The 23,033-nt window shown below is 42.2% G+C and overlaps 1 protein-coding gene across 2 annotated transcripts in view; it reads right to left on the reverse strand.

Annotated features, from left to right (window-relative positions):
• Nucleotides 1-395: 395 nt before the first annotated feature.
• LOC129822328 (uncharacterized) overlaps nucleotides 396-23,033 on the reverse strand; it is a 53,208-nt gene continuing 30,570 nt past the window's right edge. Inside the window, exons 8-15 of one of the 2 annotated variants that reach the window (XM_055880530.1) lie at nucleotides 14,963-15,146; nucleotides 14,429-14,817; nucleotides 4,206-4,415; nucleotides 3,688-3,805; nucleotides 3,031-3,188; nucleotides 2,712-2,924; nucleotides 2,089-2,236; nucleotides 396-1,324 (exon numbers count right to left, since the gene is read on the reverse strand). In XM_055880530.1, coding sequence (XP_055736505.1) covers nucleotides 1,173-1,324; nucleotides 2,089-2,236; nucleotides 2,712-2,924; nucleotides 3,031-3,188; nucleotides 3,688-3,805; nucleotides 4,206-4,415; nucleotides 14,429-14,817; nucleotides 14,963-15,146 — 1,572 coding nt within the window. In that variant the 3' untranslated portion in view covers nucleotides 396-1,172. Of the gene's footprint in view, nucleotides 1,325-2,088; nucleotides 2,237-2,711; nucleotides 2,925-3,030; nucleotides 3,189-3,687; nucleotides 3,806-4,205; nucleotides 4,416-14,428; nucleotides 14,845-14,962; nucleotides 15,147-23,033 lie in introns of both variants that reach the window. The other variant, XM_055880529.1, reaches the window with a different exon arrangement.

Consider the following 23,033-nt stretch of genomic DNA (forward strand, 5'->3'; position numbering starts at 1 on the left):
AATACATTTTATGTTATCATTAAGTTTTACGATATATGATTTTGTGACTGTGGTAACTAGTAGAAACCTCTCTTGACGGATTCTCCATTCAGCATAATATGGACAATCCACAGAACTACACGTCACCATTATAATATGGTAAAATGTTTCTGGGTAACGTAGTCCAATCCATTCGTTATCGCTTATACATACACCGGATGAGAAAGCAAAGTAACAACCTTTCCCATGAACACTAGTCATATATGACGTATTGAAATATGTGTTCAGTGTCTTGCAACATTTAGCAATATTGTACAACCGCAACGCCTTACTCTCTTCACATTTTGCTTGAAATTATATTATAAATTATACATTCAGTACAAATTAACGGATTAGTGAGACTAATGACAGATGACTCTTGATGCATAAATACTTTATTAATGTGTGACATATTGCACTAACAGTATATTGAGTTCTATAACTCTGTACATTTTGTTAAACCAGGATTGTTAAAAACTCCTGCCCACACACTCACACACACACATTTGTTTTACTATCCTTGTTGGGACCAAACAATTCATTCCCATTAAAAAATCCTATTTTTCCTAACCCCTAACCTTAACCTAACCTTAACCCCAAACATCTAACCCTAATCCCCTAAACCTAAAATAGCCTCCTTCTGGTCCCCACAATGATAGTAAAAACCAAACACACATCATAGTTTCCAGCACAATACACAAAAAAACAAGATATCATTTGTCATAAATATTTTGTCAGGTGTGTCAAACTCATTCCATGGAGGGGCTAGTGACTGCAAGGTTGAGTTTTCTTTCCTTTCAATTAAGCCCTAGACAACCAGGTGAGTGGAGTTCCTTACTAATTAGTAACCTTAATTCATCATTACAAGTGCAAGGGAGGAGCGAGAACCCGCAGCTCTCCGTGGAATGAGTTTGATCCCTGTGCTTTATGTGAATTAATAGGTTAAAGAAAAAAGTTCATAAATGGAGGCTTATGAGGAACAACTTCATTGGTTTTAAGAAAAATTGCCTACATTTTACATTTAATTAATGAAATCCCACCTTGTTAAACCAAATACAGACGAGACAAACTTGGTGAGCCATCGTAATTTACATGTCAAAACATAATAGTTAATAAACTCTATACTGGTATGTTAATTAGGATAGTGCAGCCTATCAGCGTGTGACTGGTTGGCTCTCTGTGTCCTCTTTGCTGTTTTCAGAGCACTCTGATGGAATAAAGCAGCCTGAGTCTCTGGGACAGTCACTCTTCTCCTCCTTCAGGCTGTGTGATGAAGAGGGCTCCTCACTCACCCTCACATCATCGCCTGCGAACCCAAGAACAAAACAGTCTGGTTGGTTGGATCCTCAGACACCTGCGGGTTGCAAGGTTGGCTGCCCCGATCCAAGTCAATTAAAATTAATTAGGGTTGCAATTCTCACACCATCTAAATGGAATTAAGCTTGATTTAATGACTACATTCCTCCCTGGCTGATAACCTCTGCCATGGTAATCCAACAGCCAGTCACGATATCTGGTTCAGCCAGGGTGGCAGTGCCATTGTTTGGTCAGGAACTAGCCCACAGTCACAATATCTGATTTAGCCAGGGTGGCAGTGCCATCTGTTCTGTCCGAAATTAGCCCAAACACACATGTATGACCTTCATTTAGACCAACATAAATGGTGTTATGTGAGAACACAAACATTAATAAGCCTTATGCTAATTGAACACATCCTGTTTTGTAAGCAGCTGACAGAAACTGGCTAGTATGGTTCATTTCTTAATCTGGATTGGAGACCTATCTTTCTGTTTCATTTGTGTTTCATAGCCTTACAGTGTTTTTATAGAGGATTAGAATAGAGGAAGACATTGTGCTCTCTCTGACAGGTGTCAACTCTGCCGGATGGGCACGTCTTAAATGATAGCAGTTATAAGCATCTGCCAATCATAACACACAAAGATCAAGATGTTCCTTTCTGAGCGTAGTGCTGCGTTGCACAAAATGTCTGTGGTACAATTGGCCATTTCCTTTGCCCCAGTAGAAAGCCAGTAGGGTTAAGCTACAGTAGAAATTGGTTTTGCTACTCACTCTCTGTATATCTGCAGTCTGCAGCAGCCAGCAGCCTGCCTCTGTGTTCTGGATTCATTACGTTCAGCTCTATAAGGTGTTTCTCCTGCAGGTGCCTCAGGTCCTCTACTGTCTGGTAGCCATTCAGAAGCAGTGCAGATGCATACTCCTGGAATAAACAAGACATAGTTCCATTGTCAATGTCATCTACCTTTCATAATCTTATACTAATTTGTTCACCTTTGAGTGCTTTAGGTTATGTTTATGCATATTATAATAAAAAAAAAATTGGGGGGGGGTAATTGAGACAACACCGTTCTCAATACTGTGTGTCTGGTAGTGTTGAGGGACACTTGACATTGTTTTCTCAGTGTAGGTTTCATTGGTTACTGGAAAAGAGGATAGAAAAAATGTGGCTGTATTTGGCAGTCATTTTAACAGGCCATGGCTAGATCCAGCTTTTGTCAAATTAACGTTCAAAGACAAAAAAAAAATTAAATTAGCTAACCCTAACCCTTTTCCTAACCTTAACCTAATTATCCTAACCGGCTAGGTTAATTTTCCAAACATGCTATGAAAAGTCAAATCTGAAGTTAATTTGACAAAAGCTAGATCCCTTCTAGCCATGACCTCTGAGCCCTCACCTCTAGATGAAGACGCTCCAGTAGTTCCAGTAGTGTCTTTGGTCGTGGTCTCTTGCTCATCCTCTGAGGCCTGATCTTTGGCGCCTCCTCCTCTCTCTCTTTCTCCATGAGCATGTCAACGTAGATGAACTTGAAGTTGCCCACTTTGTAGTTCAGCATCCCTGTCCATATGCCCATGGGAGGTTTACTGATGATGCTGATAATGTCTCCAACCTGGCAAGAGACATCAAGAGATTTCATGAATCATGAAACAGCTTTTAACAACATCTTTCATGACATTTCACATTACCCCAATCTAAAGGCATTATCTTCTGTCTACCTTGAGTTTGAGGGAGTCAGTGTCATATGGGCTGGGAACAAAGTCTGTGTGGACCCGTGCTCTACCACAGAAGTGTCCGTTGTAGGAGCCATTCTCTTCTAGTCTCAGACTGTCTCTGGTACTGGAGCCATTTGAGAAGCAGGCCACACTACCTGAGCCTACAGGGGACAAGACAAGACAGACAAGACAGTATGATTACACTGCACAGATCTACCACTGGACTATGAGCGTGCGTGTTTAAAAAAAAAAGTAACCTTTATTTAACTAGGCAAGTCAGGTAACACCAAATTCTTATGCACAATGACGGCCTACCGGGGAACAGTGGGTTAACTGCCTTGTTCAGGGGCAGAACGACAGATTTTTACCTTGCCAGCTTGGGGATTTGATCCAGCAACCTTTCAGTTACTGGCCCAACACTCTAACCACTAGGCTACCTGCCGCCCCTATCCTTGTGTATCCTTGTGTTGGAGGGAAGGTTACAAGCCTATGATAATATTGTAATATAATAGTAATGATATGGTAATACAATGGTAAAATAAAACGCATGAAAACACATCATATTTGCTTATTCTTCATTTACAAACGTGTATCTTCATTTACAGACTTGTATGAGGGGAGACATGACATTGTGTTGACATCCCTGTGGAGAGGACTTACTGGAGGAGCTCTGTCCGCTGTACAGACTCTCCAGAGAGTTGTTGGTCTTTTCAGAGCCTTTCTCTAAAGGAGGACCACACTCTGTTTCCTCTTCTAGGTCTCTGTCAGTTTCTTCACCCTACATGTGGAAATACAAGATGGACAAGCCACTTTGTGAGTCAGACAAACTGATGTTGATTCCTTACTATATACTATACATAACTGTGCCATTTAAATAAGGAAGTGCCATTGAGTTAACAATTCAACATAGACACTTGCAAATACTGACCAGGTTGATGGATACTATTTTGTCACTTAGACCTAATTTCAACACAAATTTCGTCTTGCTTGGCCAGACTTATTTTACAAGAGTATTCTTATGACATAGGTAGACATCACAATGTTGCATTTGAGGATGTGGGTTATAGCCAGTCAGAGAGGAAAGATACAATATTTTAAGAGCCTCTAGATGCTTTGATACACTACGCAGAATACTAAGTTCTGTATAGGAGGAAGAGGCAGTCTGTAGTGTGACTCACAGCTTCCTCAGAGAAGATTTTGGAGTGCTTCTTGCCCATCTTCCTGCGCATGGTCAGAGAGATGGCCTTCATCTTCTTCCCCAGGCTGCCTTGTTTGGTCTGATCAGAACTCTCACATCCAGACTCCTCTGCCACTGTTGTTCCATTTTCCTCTAGTCTGGCTGGTGAGGGTTGTCTGATGCCCTCAAATCGCCCAAAACTAGTGGAGCGCTGCATGGAGAGATTACAGATGACAGATTGAATGTGCGTTTACTACAGTGGCAGCAGGAGTCAGGACTCAATCTGGAACATTATGCAATGCATGTTGCACCCTCATCCCACCCAATCACTATGTGTTTATGATTTCCTTTTATGTGTTTCATATTATTCTAATGAAGGACCACTTCCGTGGTAATGAATTATGTTCTCCTACTCCCTTGATTTACAGGAATACTGTGCTATTGTCTTGAGCAATGTGTCTTGAGCCTAGAAGTCTGGCACATGAGGCTACTTGAACTCAATCTCATTTGCTTGCACGTCCTGACCATAGAAAGCCTTTGTTTTCTATGGTAGAGTAGGCCAGGGCGTGACTAGGGGGGTTAGTCTAGTTTATATTTTTTTGTATGTGGGGTTCTAGGTTGTTTTTTCTATGTTGTGGTTTTGGTATGATTCCCAATTAGAGGCAGCTGGTTATCGTTGTCTCGAATTGGGGATCATACTTAAGTAGCATTTTTTCCACCTGTGGGTTATGGGATATTGTCTGTTAGCACTGCATTGTCGTCACCTTTCGTTTATTCTTTATTTGTTTTGTCTTTGCTAAAGTTTCACACTATTTTTTAATAAAAATGTGGAACTCTACATACGCTGCGCCTTGGTCCGACCATCATTCAAGAGTTCGTGACATTTGCACTATGAATGTATCTCTATCATGATGAGCTTGTGATGTACAGTTCATAGATTTTTCAAAATTTTCATGAACCTAAAAGTAATTCTAATCAGTCCAAATTCCAGTATTTCCACATCAGAGCACCAAAATAATTATATAAATTAATAGTCCCAGTAAATCCCTTTTAAAATATCAGAACCACACACTCTGCAGCAATCTAGGGAACCTTTTGAGTAATCTGACGGACCCTCCCCCTTTTTACAACTTTGACCATATACAGTTGAATTCGGAAGTTTACATACACCTTAGCCAAATACATTTAAACTAAATTTTTCACAATTCCTGATATTTAATCCCAGTAAAAATTCCCTGTTTTACGTCAGTTAGGATCACCACTTTATTTTAAGAATGTGAAATGTCAGAATAATAGTAGAGAGAATGATTTATTTCAGCTTTTATTTATTTTGTCACATTCCCAGTGGGTCAGACGTTTACTTACACTCAATTAATATTTACATTGTTTAACTTGGGTCAAACGTTTCAGGTAGCCTTCCAGAAGCTTCCCATAATAAGTTGGGTGATTTTTGGCCCATTCCTCCTTACAGACCTGGTGTAACTGAGTCAGGTTTGTAGGCCTCCTTGCTCGCACAAGCTTTTTCAGTTCTGCCCACAAATTTTCTATAGGATTGAGGTCAGGGCTTTGTGATGGCCACTCCAATACCTTGACTTTGTTGTCCTTAAGCCATTTTGCCACAACTTTGGAAGTATGCTTGGGGTCATTGTCCATTTGGAAGACCCATTTGCGACCAAGCTTTAACTTCCTGACTGATGTCTTGAGATGTTGCTTCAATATATCCACAATTTTCCATCCTCATGATGCCCTCTTTTTTGTGACGTGCACCAGTCCCTCTTGCAGCAAAGCACCCCCACAGCATGATGCTGCCACCGCCGTGCTTCACGGGTTGGGACAGTGTTCTTCGGCTTGCAAGCCTCCCCCTTTTTCCTCCAAACATAACGATGGTCATTATGGCCAAGCAGTTAGATTTTTGTTTAATCAGACCAGAGGATATTTCTCCAAAAAGTACGATCTTTGTCTCCATGTGCAGTTGCAAACCGTAGTCTGGCTTTTTTATGGCGGTTTTGGAGCAGTGGCTTCTTCTTTGCTGAGCGGCCTTTCAGGTTATGTCGATATAGGACCCGTTTTACTGTGGATGTAGATACTTTTGTACCTGTTTCCTCCAGCATCTTCACAAGGTCCTTTGCTGTTGTTCTGGGATTGATTTGCACTTTTCGCACCAAAGTACGTTCATCTCTAGGGGACAGAATGCGTCTCCTTCCTGAGCGGTATGATGGCTGCGTGGTCCCATGGTGTTTATAGTTGCGTACTATTGTTTGTACAGATGAACGTGGTACCTTCAGGCGTTTGGAAATTTCTCCAAAGGATGAACCAGACTTGTGGAGGTCTACAATTTATTTTCTGAGGTCTGGGCTGATTTCTTTCGATTTGTCCATGATGTCAAGCAAAGAGGCACTGATTTTGAAGGTAGGCCTTGAAATACATCCACAGGTACACCTCCAATTGACTCAAATTATGTCAATTAGCCTATCAGAAGCTTCTAAAGCCATGACATCATTTTCTGGAATTTTACAAGCTGTTTAAAGGCACAGTCAATTTAGTGTATGTCAACTTCTGACGCACTTCTGACGCACTGGAATTGTGATACAGTGAAGTGAAATACTCTGTCTGTAAACAATTGTTGGAAAAATTACTTGTGTCATGCACAAAGTAGATGTCCTAACCGACCTACCAAAATTATAGTTTGTTTAACAAGAAATTTGTGGAGTGGTTGAAAAATGAGTTTTAATGACTCCAACCTAAGTGTATGTAAACGTCTGACTTCAACTTTATCTGCTGCACTTCCACACAGATGACCAATGTCTTCTTTCTACTGACCATCAGTCAAAGACATTGCTTCTTCTTTTAATTAGAATCACATTTTAGTGCTAACTATTGTAGGTAGTTTGCACTAAACAGTTAGTTATCCATTCTACACAGTTAGTTATTAATTCAATGTATTTGGACGCGCTACATAGAAATAATTTGTTTTCACCTACCTTTGGTTTACTGAGCTTTGGTTTGTCTGAAACATTTGAGGCTGCCCTCTGTAGCATTTTGGGTTGATGTTGGTTGGTTTTAGAGTTCAGTCTAATGAAATCTTAAAGAAGCATATCTGTACTCTGACCAACTCTGATGGTAGCTAAGTGTTAACTGCACTAAACTAACCCAGACCGAATGCTTGACTTCCTCAAAAGAACAGGATGTGACATGTGAGGCAATCAACATTCTGTCTATTACCACGGAATCGGTTTCAGAAGGGGAAAAAACACATGCTGCTAGATTAACATTTTGTGGTCTCCCTCTGAAAACATTTTCACTTCTAGTAACACTGTGATGATGGTGATATAATTTTGGAACCTAGTTAACATTTGTGTTTGGGCTACATTTGTTGCATAACTTACACCTGGCGTAGGCTATATATTTTGTTGGGTTACAGCCTGAATTCAAAATGGAATAAAAAATAAAATAATCTCATCCATCTACATGAAATACCCCATAATGACAAAGTCAACATTTTGGGAGGGATATCTTTGCTAATTTATTGGAAATGAAATACATAAATATCTAATTTTTAAAAGTATTCACACCCCTGAGTCAAAACATGTTAGAATCACCTTTGGCAGTGATTACAGCTGTGATTCTTTCTAGGTAAATCTCTAAGAGCTTTGCAGACATGGATTGTACAATATTTGGAAATTAGTATTATTTAAATCCTTCAAGCTCTGTCAAGTTGGTTGTTGATCAATGCTAAACAGCCTTGACATAGATTTTTAAGCCAATGTAAGTCAAAACTCTAACTAGGCCACTCAGGAACTTTCAATATCATTTTGGTAAGCAACTCGTGTATATTTGGCCTTGTGTATTAGGTTATTGTCCTGCTGAAATGTGAATTTGTCTCCTAGTGTCTGGTGGAAAGCAGACTAAACCAGGGATTCCTCTAGGATTTTGCCTGTGCTTAGCTCTATTCCGTTTCTTTTTATCTTAAAAAACTCCCTAGTTTTTGCCGATTACAAGCATACCCATAACATGATTCAGCCACTACCATGCTTGAAAATATGAAAAGTGGTACTCATTGATGTGTTTTGTTGGATTTTCCCCAAACATAACGCTTTGTACTCAGGACATTAAGTTAATTTCTTCTAGTGCCTAATTGAAAACAGGATGCATGTTTTGGAATGTTTTCATTCTGTACAGGATTCCTTATTTTCTCTCTATTAGGGTTAGTATTGTAGAGTAATTACAGTGTTGCTGATCCATCTTCAGTTTTCTTGTATCACAGCCATTAAACTCTGTAATTGTTTTAAAGTGACTAATGGCCTCATGGTAAAATCCCTGAGCTGTTTCCTTCCTCTCTGGCAACTGGGTTAGGAAGGACGGCTGTATCTTTGTAGTGAGTCTATTGATACACCATCCAAAGTTTAATGAATAACTTCACCATGCTCAAAGGGATATTCAATGTCTGTTTTGTTTTTTTACCCATCTACCAGTAGGTGCTTTTCTTTGCGAGACATTGGAAAACCACCCTGGTCTATGTGGTTGAATCTGTGTTTGAAATTCACTGCTCGACTGGGGGACCTTACACATAATTGTATGTGTGGGGTACAGATACAGCGGGGCAAAAAAGTATTTAGTCAGCCACCAATTGTGCAAGTTTTCCCACTTAAAAAGATGAGAGAGGCCTGTAATTTTCATCATAGGTACACTTCAACTATGACAGACAAAATGAGAAAAAAAATCCAGAAAATCATATTGTAGGATTTTTAATGAATTTATTTGCAAATTATGGTGGAAAATAAGTATTTGGTCAATAACAAAAGTTTATCTCAATACTTTGTTATATACCCTTTGTTGGCAATGACAGAGGTCAAACGTTTTCTGTAAGTCTTCACAAGGTTTTCACACACTGTTGCCTGTATTTTGGCCCATTCCTCCATGCAGATCTCCTCTAGAGCAGTGATGTTCTGGGGCTGTTGCTGGCCAACACGAACTTTCAACTCCCTCCAAAGATTTTCTATGGGGTTGAGATTTGGAGACTGGCTAGGCCACTCCAGGACCTTGAAATGCTTCTTACGAAGCCACTCCTTCGTTGCCCGGGCGGTGTGTTTGGGATCATTGTCATGCTGAAAGACCCAGCCACGTTTCATCTTCAATGCCCTTGCTGATGGAAGGAGGTTTTCACTCAAAATCTCACGATACATGGCCCCATTCATTCTTTCCTTTACACAGATCAGTCGTCCTGGTCCCTTTGCAGAAAAACAGCCCCGAAGCATGATGTTTCCACCCCCATGCTTCACAGTAGGTATGGTGTTCTTTGGATGCAATTCAGAATTCTTTGTCCTCCAAACACGACGAGTTGAGTTTTTACCAAAAAGTTATATTTTGGTTTCATCTGACATTCTCCCAATCTTCTTCTGGATCATCCACATGCTCTCTAGTAAACTTCAGACGGGCCTGGACATTTACTGGCTTAAGCAGGGGGACACGTCTGGCACTGCAGGATTTGAGTCCCTGGCGGCGTAGTGTGTTACTGATGGTAGGCTTTGTTGCTTTGGTCCCAGCTCTCTGCAGGTCATTCACTAGGTCCCCCCGTGTGGTTCTGGGATTTTTGCTCACCGTTCTTGTGATCATTTTGACCCCACGGGGTGAGATCTTGCGTGGAGCCTCAGATCGAGGGAGATTATCAGTGGTCTTGTATGTCTTTCGTTTCCTAATAATTGCTCCCACAGTTGATTTCTTCAAACCAAGCTGCTTACCTATTGCAGATTCAATCTTCCCAGTCTGGTGCAGGTCTACAATTTTGTTTCTGGTGTCCTTTGACAGCTCTTTGGTCTTGGCCATAGTGGAGTTTGGAGTGTGACTGTTTGAGGTTGTGGACAGGTGTCTTTTATACTGATAACAAGTTCAAACAGGTGCCATTAATACAGGTAATGAGTGGAGGACAGAGGAGCCTCTTAAAGAAGAAGTTACAGGTCTGTGAGAGCCAGAAATCTTGCTTGTTTGTAGGTGACCAAATACTTATTTCCCACCATAATTTGCAAATAAATTCATTAAAAATCCTACAATGTGATTTTCTGGATTTTTTTGTCTCATTTTGTCTGTCATAGTTGAAGTGTACCTATGATGAAAATTACAGGCCTCTCTCATCTTTTTAAGTGGGAGAACTTGCACAATTGGTGGCTGACTAAATACTTTTTTGCCCCACTGTATGAGGTAGTCATTAAAAAATTATGTTAAACACTATTATTGCACACACTTATTATGTGACTTGTTTTGCACATTTTTACTCCATAACTTATTTAGGCTTGCCATAACAAAAGGCTTGAATACTTATTGACTCAAGACATTTCAGCTTTTTATTTTTTATTAATTTTGTAAAAATGTCTAAAGACATAATCCACTTTGACGTTATTGGGTAGTGGTGTAAAAAGTACCCAATTGTTATACTTGAGTAAAAGTAAAGATACCTTAATCGAAAATTACTCAAGTAAAAGTGAAAGTCACCCAGTAAAATACAAGTATTTGGTTTTAAATATACTCAGGTATTAAAAGTCAATGTAATTGCTAAAACATACTTAAGTATCAGAAGTAAAAGTATTATAAAATTGTGGACAGAAATTGTGGAATAAACAATGTTTTGAAACCTTCATCAATGACTGTTATTTGGGTTCAGTTCTTTCCAAAGTTATTTCACACAACACATTCCAGTAAGAAAAAAGCAGGAAATAGAATTATCATAAATTATCTTGTCAAGGTTGAACTTTTCTTTGCTCAAATGTCAAAATCTCTGGTGATTGGTTGAGAAAGTGTTGAGGCTATGAACGGCAGACACAGGAAGAGAGGAAGACGGCAACTCTGTGATGTCGAAACAGTTTCCGCTTGATCATCTGTACTCAGTATGGACATGTTACTAAAACGAGCTACTTTTGATCTACTTGATAACACGTTTGACACATTAAATGTAATTTACTGCCACATTAAACCAAACATGCTGTGATTATCTTACATTAGGCTATATAAATGGCTATTATAGGATACATTTTGCACATAAAAAAAATATGTAATCAGTCAGAATCAATGACCTTTTTAATTCATACTGTGGTTTATAACTTTTTAACAAGCTAGTATGTGGGTTATTAGGTTACAGCAAGCTGTTCTACATGACTTCTTCTTTGCAGTTGAATGTTCCAAACTGTTAATCATTTTCATCATCACTCATAGGCCTCAGCTTGGGGAGGTTTCTGTTGTCTAATACAAAGTAATTAAAGAGAAGTAAACAAACATTCTCCTCACAAATAATGGTCAAATTCACATCAGAAACAAATAAGATAATGAGTTCATGCAGAGGTTGTATAGGCACGTCGGGGTCCTCCTATATATGTATAATCAGTCCTCTGATGTTATAGTGAGGGGATTAAACTACATTTTTAGAATGCAGAACTACAATCGATCAATGGCAAATAAGAGAAAAGACTATGGACAAAAACATTTCCTAATCCCACACTGCTTGCAATCAGTCATGTTTGTCTCAATCCAGGATTACAGTTTCTAATCTATTTCTTCAGACCTTCCAGGCTGACCCTTGGTAATACTCAGCAGTTTTTCACATGAGGAGGCTTGGTATTGTTCTTAAATGTTATATGAAATGATTTTCATAAACTAATCCTACATGAAGTCACTAGAGGGCAGCATAAGATTGAAATGTACCAACAGTACATACACACATTTATATTGAACTCCCTAAATACTCCTACTGATAAATTAGGAATGCTTATTTTTTCAACTAATGCTGTTGACAGATATAATCCTATATTTTTAGACATGCCACTATTTTCTATATTATAACCCTGTTTATTAGAAAGAAAAATCTGTAATAGTCATATTATGGATTCCTGAAGATAAACATTTGTCCAAATACTAGCCACTCCTTTTGCCTAGTTTTGCCTTCAATGGCCTGTAACCCATAGATGTTGATCCCTCTACAGGAGTCAAAGGAGAAGATAAATCTATAGGAGCCTATACAATCACAACACTGGAGTAATCTGAAATAATCTGCCCCAATGTCACGTAAACCCCAAACAATAGCTTTGTCTCACACAAACCACTCAGAGCATGTGAGTGGTTTGTGGTTTAAGGCTGTGGTTTACGGCTGCTAGAATCCCGACTAGAACCAAAAAATGTGATCATATTACGCCAGTGCTAGCCTCCCTACGCTGGCTTCCTGTTAAGGCAAGGGCTGATTTCAAGGTTTTACTGCTAACCTACAAAGCATTACATGGGCTTGCTCCTACCTATCTTTCCGATTTGGTCCTGCCGTACATACCTACACGTACGCTGCTGTGACAAGACACAGGCCTCCTAATTGTCCCTAGAATTTCCAAGCAAACAGCTGGAGGCAGGGCTTTCTCCTATAGAGCTCCATTTTTATGGAATGGTCTGCCTACCCATGTGAGAGACACAGACTCGGCCTCAACCTTTAAGTCTTTATTGAAGACTCATCTCTTCAGTAGGTCATATGATTGAGTGTAGTCTGGCCCAGGAGTGTGAAGGTGAACGGAAAGGCACTGGAGCAACGAACTGCCCTTGCTGTCTCTGCCTGGCCGGTTCCCCTCTCTCCACTGGGATTCTCTGCCTCTAACCCTATTACAGGGGCTAAGTCACTGGCTTACTGGTGCTCTTCCATGCCGTCCCTAGGAGGGGTGCGTCACTTGAGTGGGTTGAGTCACTGACGTGATCTTCCTGTCTGGGTTGGCGCCCCCCCGTGGGTTGTGCCGTGGCAAAGCTCTTTGTGGGCTAAACTCGGCCTTGTCTCAGGATGGTATGTTAGTGGTTGAAGATATCCCTCTAGTGGTGTGGGGGCTGTGCTTTGGCAAAGTGGGTGGGGTTATATCCTGCCTGTTTGGCCCTGTCCAGGGGTATCATTGGATGGGGCCACAGTGTCTCCTGACCCCTCCTGTCTCAGCCTCCAGTATTTATGCTGCAGTAGTTTATGTGTCGAAGGGGCTGGGGTCAGTCTGTTATATCTGGAGTATTTCTACTGTCTTATCTGGTGTCCTGTGTGAATTTAAGTATGCTCTCTCTAATTCTCTTTTTCTCTCTTTCTTTCTCTCTCTCGGAGGACCTGAGCCCTGGGACCATGCCTTAGGACTACCTGGCATGATGACTCCTTGCTGTCCCCAGTCCACCTGGCCGTGCTGCTGCTCCAGTTTCAACTGTTCTGCCTGCGGCTATGGAACCCTGACCTGTTCACCGGACGTGCTACCTGTCCCAGACCTGCTGTTTTCAACTCTCTAGAGACACCAGGAGCGGTAGAGATACTCTCAATGATCGGCTATGAAAAGCCAACTTACATTTACTCCTGAGGTGCTGACCTGTTGCACCCTCGACAACTACTGTGATTATTATTATTTGACCATGCTGGTCATTTATGAACATTTGAACATCTTGGCCATGTTCTGTCATAATCTCCACCCGGCACAACCAGAATAGGACTGGCCACCCCTCATAGCCTGGTTCCTCTCTAGGTTTCTTCCTAGGTTTTGGCCTTTCTAGGGAGTTTTTCCTAGCCACCTTGCTTCTACACCTGCATTGCTTGCTGTTTGGGGTTTTAGGCTGGGTTTCTGTACAGCACTTTGATATATCAGTTGATGTAAGAAGGGCTATATAAATAGATTTGATTTGATGTGCTCACTGAATATCACTGATTGGATATACTGCATGTATAGAAATATCTAAATGAGTGCATGTGAGCACATCCTCTTTCCTAATGTTTGTTTACCCAAACCGTAATATTTTTAGCGGTCACTTACTATGTGTTAAAATAAAACAATCATCTATTTCAATGGAACATTTTGATTGTTTGGTAGGGTATGGATTGGAATAAACATGTCCACAAAATTCCCAATCTACTATAACAGATCTACTATATAATCTACTATAATCTACTATAGCATATCTACTATATAATCATTTTAACAGATCTACTACATAATCTACTATAACATATCTACTATATAATCTACTATAACAGATCTACTATAACAGATCTACTATATAATCTACTATAATCTACTATAACAGATATGCTATATAATCTACTATAATCTCCTATAGCAGATCTGCTATATAATCTACTGTAATCTACTATAACAGATCTACTATATGATCTACTATAATCTACTATAACAGATCTACTATATAATCTACTTTAACAGTGTTGTTGTTTTTTTGCCATTAACTCACATTGCGGTCGCATAGTTTCACATCAGTAACAGAGAGGGGGACACCCTGGGGCGAGGGGTCCCGTTTCAGGCTCCCATCTTGGGCCAGCCCCTGGTGCTTGTCCCAGGCCTTGGCCCGGGGCAGGGTGTAGTCATGGGTATAAACGGGGTACTCTGTGAGGGGCCTGCGGCAGATGTGGTAGGAGGTTCCCCAATCTGGAGCGTTCTCGGCTGGGTTGCTCCAGCCCTGGTTCCTGGGAGGAGCTCCAGGGCCTCCAGGCCCGGTCCTCAGCTCCATGGCCGCCAGGGCTAGGGTAGAATTCTCCTGGGCTGATGTTAGTACAGACTCACAAACAGGAGCTGACCTCCGGACCACATCCAGATAGGGTCCTGCCATCACTGGGATGGGCCCTGCTGGGTGGTGACCCGAGAAGGAGGCTACAGAAATGAACATCTGACAAGTATGGACATTCATCAAAATTGTATAGGACACTTATGTTTTGTCATGCATTGTCATGTTGTTACTTTCTATGTTAATATGACCAAGGAGACATACCATAAGTGTCATTGTCTGTGGTACATTTTCTGAGTTCCTTATTCCTTGTGGTGTCCTGATTTTTCTTGGCCCCTTCTTTTCCATTTTTTGCACTCCCTTTCTTCCCAGTCTTCTGACTCCCAGGCTTTTGACTCTTTTTGATGGGAACTCTGGGCTTGGCCACTTCCCCGTTGGCATGGACAATCTGGAGCATCACAAAAATCAAACACATAATAAAAACATGTCAATAACCGCATTTCCATCCACAGTTTTTATCCAAGCAAAGTCATATCGCATAAAAAATCTGGAATGGAAACAGGAAGTTTCGCTACAATTTTATAAATGGCAACAGATAGTTTGTTTGTTCGACATGGTGGGATCTTTCTGTGTTGGTCAAATTAATGATGCCAGAAATGCCTGTGGAAACACCTTTATGTGCAAAAATGTATGTAATATCCATAGTTTCATAGTAAACTTGGAGTAACGCAATGTTATGGTGTGTGGTCCTCATCCCACTGCGACTTGGGAAACCATGCAGTTTATTAGGCTAAAGATGAAATACGTTTGATGAATATCAGAGGGTGGTAGGTATACTGTGATATTGATGCTCCTTTTCCATAAATATCGAGGGTCTTATTCTAGTGACATGATGATTGATGCTTGACAGCCATTTAACAAATACAAAATATTCTCGCTTTTATCCATAACAATGTCATCATGTAGACCAAGGGTTTCTAAACTTTTTCATTGGGGAACATCCAGTGCCTCCCACGTCTATTTCTATGGGGACAAGCATAGTTCATGACACAAACTGTTCACACCCCTCTTGTTGGTGGAGAGAAAATGTTGCAGGTTTAAAGCTTATTCCCTGCAATTCTATACATTTTGCCATATCTAATGTTTATTCATGTGATATTTTTAGTGACTCAAACATTACAACAAAATCTATGGGGGAAAAAGTTAGCTGACATGGGCTAGTTGATCTGGACATTTCTGACAAGTTATAAATAGTTCTTTACGGTATGCAATAACTGACAAGACAAGAGGAAAACTGCACATTGTGCATTCTACTATTACAACTTTCAAGAGTAAGTTGAAAATCAGACTGAGTTCGTACTCCTACAACAACAACAACAACAAAACGTTTGGGAACCACTGATTGGGGAGGACAGGCTCGGGGTAATGGTTGGAGCGGAATGAGTGGAATGGTATCAAATGCATCAAACACATGGTTTCCATGTGTTTGATGCCATTCAATTCGCTCCATTCCAGACATTATTATGAGCCGTCCTCCCCTCAGCAGCCTCCACTGATACCCGCACAGCCTACCCGCACAGCCTACCCGCACAGCCTACCCGCACAGCCTACCCGCACAGCCTACCCACACAGCCTACCCACACAGCCTACCCGCGCTGTATCTGTGAGCTGCTGGCTAGAGCACATGTGCCAAGACCAGAGTAGCACATTTACTATTTAACGCAACAGTTTGTGACAAAACTATCGGTAGAGTTGAAAGTGCTATGGATTTTTATTCAGTACACTCAGAAAATTAGGGGTTCAACAAGGGTTATTCTAAGATCCTCAGAGTTCTTCGAAGAACCTTAGGGTTCTTGGCACTGAAAATTGCCCCCAAAAGGTTCTCCCAATAACCCCATAGGAGGTGGGGTTCATCAAAGAACCTCCTTAGTTGGTGGGTGTTCTTGCAGGAACCTAACTGCCCAACTGAAACATTTGGATTTTTATTTGAAAGGACAGCAGGTGCAGGCACTTAACTGAAAAATGTAAAGATCTCCTCAATTTAAGGTAAGGTTTATTTCTTATATAATCTAAATTGATATTGTTTTGTGATGATAACTTCTTATGGCTGCAAGGGAAGTATTGAGTAGCTTGGATGAAAGGTGCCCAGAGGTGCCCATAGTAAACTGCCTGCTCCTCAGTCCTAGTTGCTAATATATTCATTTTATTACTCATATTGGATAGAAAACACTCTGAAGTTTCTAAAACTGTTTGAATGATGTCTGTGAGTATAACAGAACTCATATGGCAGACAAAAACCTGAGAAAAAATACAAACAGGAAGTGGGAATTCTGAGGCTAGTTGATTTTCAACCAAGACCCTATTGAATTCACAGTGAGATATGAATGAGTTTCCACTTCCTACGGCTTCCACTAGATGTCAACAGTCAATAGAACCTTGTCTGATGCCTCTACTGTGAAGTGGGGCCGAAGGAGACAGGAATTAGTCAGGTCTATCATGACCTGACCATGCTCTGACCATGCGCGTTCACATGAGAAGGAGCTATGTTCCATCGCACATCTGAAGTCAATGTAATTCTCCGGTTGGAACGTTATTCAAGATTTATGTTAAAAACATTCTAAAGATTGATTCAATACATCGTTTGACATGTTTCTACTGACTGTTACGGAACTTCTGGATATTTCGTCTGCTTTTAGTGAATGCGCTTCCTGACGTTGGATTTGTTTACCAAACACGCTAACAAAAATGGCTATTTGGACATAAATGATGGACATTACCGAACAAAACTAACATTTCTTGTGGGAGTCTTGGGAGTGCATTCCGATGAAGATCAGCAAAGGTAAGTGAAGATTTATGCTTTTTATGAGTTTTGTTGACTGCACAATTTGGCGGGTAACTGTATGGCTTGCTTTTGTGGCTGAACGCTGTTCTCAGATTATTGAATATTGTGCTTTTGCCGTAAAGCTTTTTTGAAATCTGACACAGAGGTTGCATTAAGAACAAGTGTATCTTTAATTCTATGTAAAACATGTATCTTTCATCAAAGTTTATGATGAGTATGTATGTTATTTGACGTGGCTCTCTGCAATTTCTCCGGATATTTTGGAGGCATTTCTGAACATGGCGCCAATGTAAACTGAGGTTTTTGGATATAAATATTAACTTCTTATGGCTGCAGGGGCAGTATTGAGCAGCTTGGATGAAAGGTGCACAGAGGTGCCCATAGTAAACTGCCTGCTCCTCAGTCCCAGTTGCTAATATATGCATATTCTTTTGTATTGGATAGAAAACACTCTGAAGTTTCTAAAACTGTTTGAATTATGTATGTGAGTATAACATAATATAACATATGGCAGGCAAAAACCTGAGAAGTTACACTTCCTGTTTGAATTTTTTCTGAGGTGGCAGATTTTCAACCAAGCTCTCATTGAAATTACAGCGAGATATTGATGAGTTTTCACTTCCTACGGCTTCCACTAGATGTCAACAGTCAATAGAACTTTGTCTGATGACTCTAATGGGAAGGGGGGCCGAAGGAGACAGGAATTAGTCAGGTCTGCCACGAGCTGACCATGCTTTCACATGCGCTCTCACATGCGCGTTCACATGAGGAGAACCTCCGTTCCACCGCTCTGAAGTCAACCTAATTCTCCGGTTGGAACGTTATTCAAGATGTATGTTATTAGCAACATTCTAAAGATTGATTCAGTACATCGTTTGACATGTTTCTACTGACTGTTACGGAACTTTTGGACATTTCGTCACGTTATAGTGGACGCGCTTTGTGACTTTGGAATTGTTTACGAAAAGCGCTAACCAAAGTAGCTAATTGGACATAAATAACGGACATTATCGAACAAATCAAGCATTTACTGTGGTCCTGGGATTCTTAAGACTGCATTCTGATGAAGTTCATCAAAGGTAAGGAAACATTTATCATGTATTTTCTGGTTTCTGTTGACCCCAACATGGCGGCTAATTTGGCTATTGTTCTGAGCTCCGTTTCAGATTATTGCATGATTGTCACGATCGTGTGGCGGATTGACGGACCAAAATGCAGCAGTTGGAAAATAAGCCATCTTCTTTTATTTTAAAAGATGACAAACAATAAACACGAAACACTTTAACAAAATAACAAAACGACCGTGAAGCTACAAACGTTGTGCACATACATACAGGCTACAAACGTTCTACATAGACAATTACTCACAACCAATGAGAGCCTATGGCTACCCTAAATAAGGCTCCCAATCAGAGACAACCGAAATCAGCTGTCTCTAATTGGGAACTCATTCAGGCAACCATAGACTCTCCTAGACAACTAAACATACATAGACAACGCTAGACATCTACACTCAACACAAACCCATATACTACACCCCATAACCCCTTTACCATATAAACACCCAAAACTAACAAAACATAAACATTCCCCATGTCACACCCTGACCTAACTAAAATAATAAAGAAAAACAAAGAATACTAAGGCCAGGGCGTGACATAACCCCCCCCTTGAGGCGCGAACTCCGGGCGCACCCTACACAGTCTAGGGGAGGGTCTGGGTGGGCTTCCCTCCACGGTGGCGGCTCCGGCTCTGGTCCCCACTTCACCACAGTCCCTAACCACCTCCTTAGCCTCTTCAAAATGACCCCTCTCCACATTAATCCCATTGCATTAAGGGACAGCTCCGGACTAAGGGCCAGTACCAGGGTAAGGGGCAGTACCAGGGTCAGGGGCAGTACCAGGGTAAGGGGCAGTACCAGGGTAAGGGGCAGTACCAGGGTAAGGGGCAGCACCAGGGTAAGGGGCAGCACCAGGGTAAGGGGCAGCACCAGGGTAAGGGGCAGCTCCGGACTGAGGAATGGCAGCTCCGGACTGAGGAATGGCAGCTCCGGACTGAGGAATGGCAGCTCCGGACTGAGGAATGGCAGCTCCGGACTGAGGGACTGCAGCTCCGGACTGAGGGACTGCAGCTCCGGACTGAGGGACGGCCCATGGCTGGCTGACAGATCTGGCTGCTCATGGCTGGCTAACGGATCTGGCTGCTCATGGCTGGCTAACGGATCTGGCTGCTCATGGCTGGCTAACGGATCTGGCTGCTCATGGCTGGCTGACTGATCTGGCTGCTCATGGCTGGCTGACGGATCCGGCTGCTCATGGCTGGCTGACGGATCTGGCTGCTCATGGCTGGCTGACGGATCTGGCTGCTCATGGCTAGCTGACGGATCTGGCTGCTCATGGCTAGATGACGGATCTGGCTGCTCATGGCTAGCTGACGGATCTGGCTGCTCATGGCTAGCTGACGGATCTGGCTGCTCATGGCTAGCTGACGGATCTGGCTGCTCATGGCTAGCTGACGGATCTGGCTGCTCATGGCTAGCTGACGGATCTGGCTGCTCATGGCTAGCTGACGGATCTGGCTGCTCATGGCTGGCTGACTGATCTGGCTGCTCCTGTCTGGTTGGCGGCTCTGGCAGATCCTGTCTGGTTGGCGGCTCTGGCAGATCCTGTCTGGTTGGCGGCTCTGGCAGATCCTGTCTGACGGACGGCTCTAGCGGCTCCTGTCTGGCTGGCGGCTCTAGCGGCTCCTGTCTGGCGGACGGCTCAGTGGGCTCATGGCAGACGGGCGGCTTTGCAGGCTCATGGCAGACGGGCGGCTTTGCAGGCTCATTGCAGACGGATGGCTCAGATGGCGCTGGGGAGACGGATGGCTCAGATGGCGCTGGGGAGACGGATGGCTCAGATGGCGCTGGGGAGACGAGCAGTTCAGTCATCGCTGTGCAGACGGCAGACTCCTGCCGGCTGAGGCGCACTGTAGGCCTGGTGCGTGGTGCCGGGACTGGTGGCACCGGGCTGGGGACACGCATCTCAGGGCTAGTGCGGGGAGAAGGAACAGGGCATACTGGACCCTGGGAGCGCACATTAGGCCTAGTGCGTGGTGCCGGAACTGGTGGTACCGGGCTGGGGACACGCATCTCAGGGCTAGTGCGGGGAGCAGGAACAGGGCATACTGGACCCTGGGGACGCACATTAGGCCTAGTGCGTGGGGCCGGAACTGGTGGTACCGGACTGGGAACACGCATCTCAGGGCTAATGCGGGGAGCAGCAACAGGACGCACAGGACTCTGGGTATACACAGGAGGCTTGGTGCGTAATTTAGGCACTGGTGGTAAAGGGCTGGAGACACGCACCATAAGGCTAGTGCGTGGAGGAGGCACTGGTTGTACTGGGCTGGGGACCGTCACAGGAGAGTTAGTACATAGGGCTAATATAGGAGGTGCAGGACTAGGGAGGCGTACAGGAGGCCTGGTTCGTGGGATTGTCCTTTCCAGACGGTTAGCACGCACATCAGGACGAGCATGTAGAGCTGACTCAGGTAACCTCACATCCCGCACACGCTCTGTCGGGTGGATCTTATGCCTCACGCACCAACACAGCAGCTCCCTCATTTTACTCTCTTCCAACCTCCCCAATAAATCCTTAACCGTCTCTGCATCACTCCCATTGCTCCCCTCCAATCTCAGCCCGACTGGCTCAGGTTCCCTCTTAGAGGAAGCACGGGAAGCACGGGAAGTTGACGCAGTTCTCCCATCTGGACTCGCCCCATTCCCCATGAGCCCCTCCCCAAGAAATTTTTGGGTATTACTCACGGGTCTCCAGCCTTGCTTCCTTGCTGCCTCCTCATATCGCCTCCTCTCGGCTTTCGCTGCCTCCAGCTCTTCACGAGGGAGGCGATATTCTCCAGGTTGATCCCAAGGTCCATCTCCTTCCAATTCGTCCTCCCAACTCCAGAAATCCTGTGTAGGTAGGTCCTGTTGCCGCCTTCCATGCCGCTTGGTCCTATGGTGAGTAATTCTGTCACGATCGTGTGGCGGATTGACGGACCAAAATGCAGCAGTTGGAAAATAAGCCATCTTCTTTTATTTTAAAAGATGACAAACAATAAACACGAAACACTTTAACAAAATAACAAAACGACCGTGAAGCTACAAACGTTGTGCACATACATACAGGCTACAAACGTTCTACATAGACAATTACTCACAACCAATGAGAGCCTATGGCTACCCTAAATAAGGCTCCCAATCAGAGACAACCGAAATCAGCTGTCTCTAATTGGGAACTCATTCAGGCAACCATAGACTCTCCTAGACAACTAAACATACATAGACAACGCTAGACATCTACACTCAACACAAACCCATATACTACACCCCATAACCCCTTTACCATATAAACACCCAAAACTAACAAAACATAAACATTCCCCATGTCACACCCTGACCTAACTAAAATAATAAAGAAAAACAAAGAATACTAAGGCCAGGGCGTGACAATGATTTGCTTTTTCCGTAAAGTTTTTTTGAAATCTGACACAGCGGTTGCATTAAGAGAGGTACATCTATAATTACATGTGTATAACTTGTATTATCATCTACGTTTATGATGAGTATTTCTGTTGAAACGATGTGGCTATACAAAATCACTTGATGTTTTTGGAACTAGTGAATGTAACGCGCCAATGTAAACTCAGATTTTTTGTTATAAATATGAACTTTATCAAACAAAACATGGATGTATTGTGTAACATGAAGTCCTATGAGTGTCATCTGATGAAGATAATCAAAGGTTAGTGATTAATTTTATCTCTATTTCTGCTTTTTGTGACTCCTGTCTTTGGCTGGGAAAATGACTGTTTTGTCTGTGATTTTGTGGTGACCTAACATAATCGTTTGTGGTGCTTTCGCTGAAAAGCCTATTTGAAATTGGACACTTTGGTGGGATTAACAACAAGATTACCTTTAAAATTGTATAAAATACATGTATGTTTCAGGTATTTTAATTATGAGATTTCTGTTGTTTGATTTTGGCTCCCTGCACTTTCATTGGCTGTTGTCATATCATCCCGTTAACGGGATTGCAGCCATAAGAAGTTTAACATCTATCTTTTAATATTTTTGCAAATCTTTCTAAAACAGAAAATGTACACAATTCAATGGATATCAATCAACAAAGAGATAAGAAAAGGTACTGTATGCAATAAGAATATGTTGAAGGCTAGCTGCATTGAGTGCAGATGACTGAACTGCTCAATTTTGTGTCTGTGTCTGCAGGTATACAGACGAGGAGACATGCGAAGGTATGTCAATTGGAATTGGTATGTTATGCAGAACACATGTACCATCCTCCTCCCTCATATTTTCAATTAAAATCCGAAAGGCCTCTACATTATGGACAAGGTATGTGTATAAAAACAATTATCAAAACAGTTTTTTCATTCACAATTACCACAAAAACCAAGGTATGAATACTGCCGTGTTCATGTTTTGTTTGG

The sequence above is a fragment of the Salvelinus fontinalis genome, chromosome 24 (genome assembly GCF_029448725.1).
Source record: "Salvelinus fontinalis isolate EN_2023a chromosome 24, ASM2944872v1, whole genome shotgun sequence".
In the NCBI taxonomy this organism is placed as follows: domain Eukaryota; kingdom Metazoa; phylum Chordata; class Actinopteri; order Salmoniformes; family Salmonidae; genus Salvelinus; species Salvelinus fontinalis.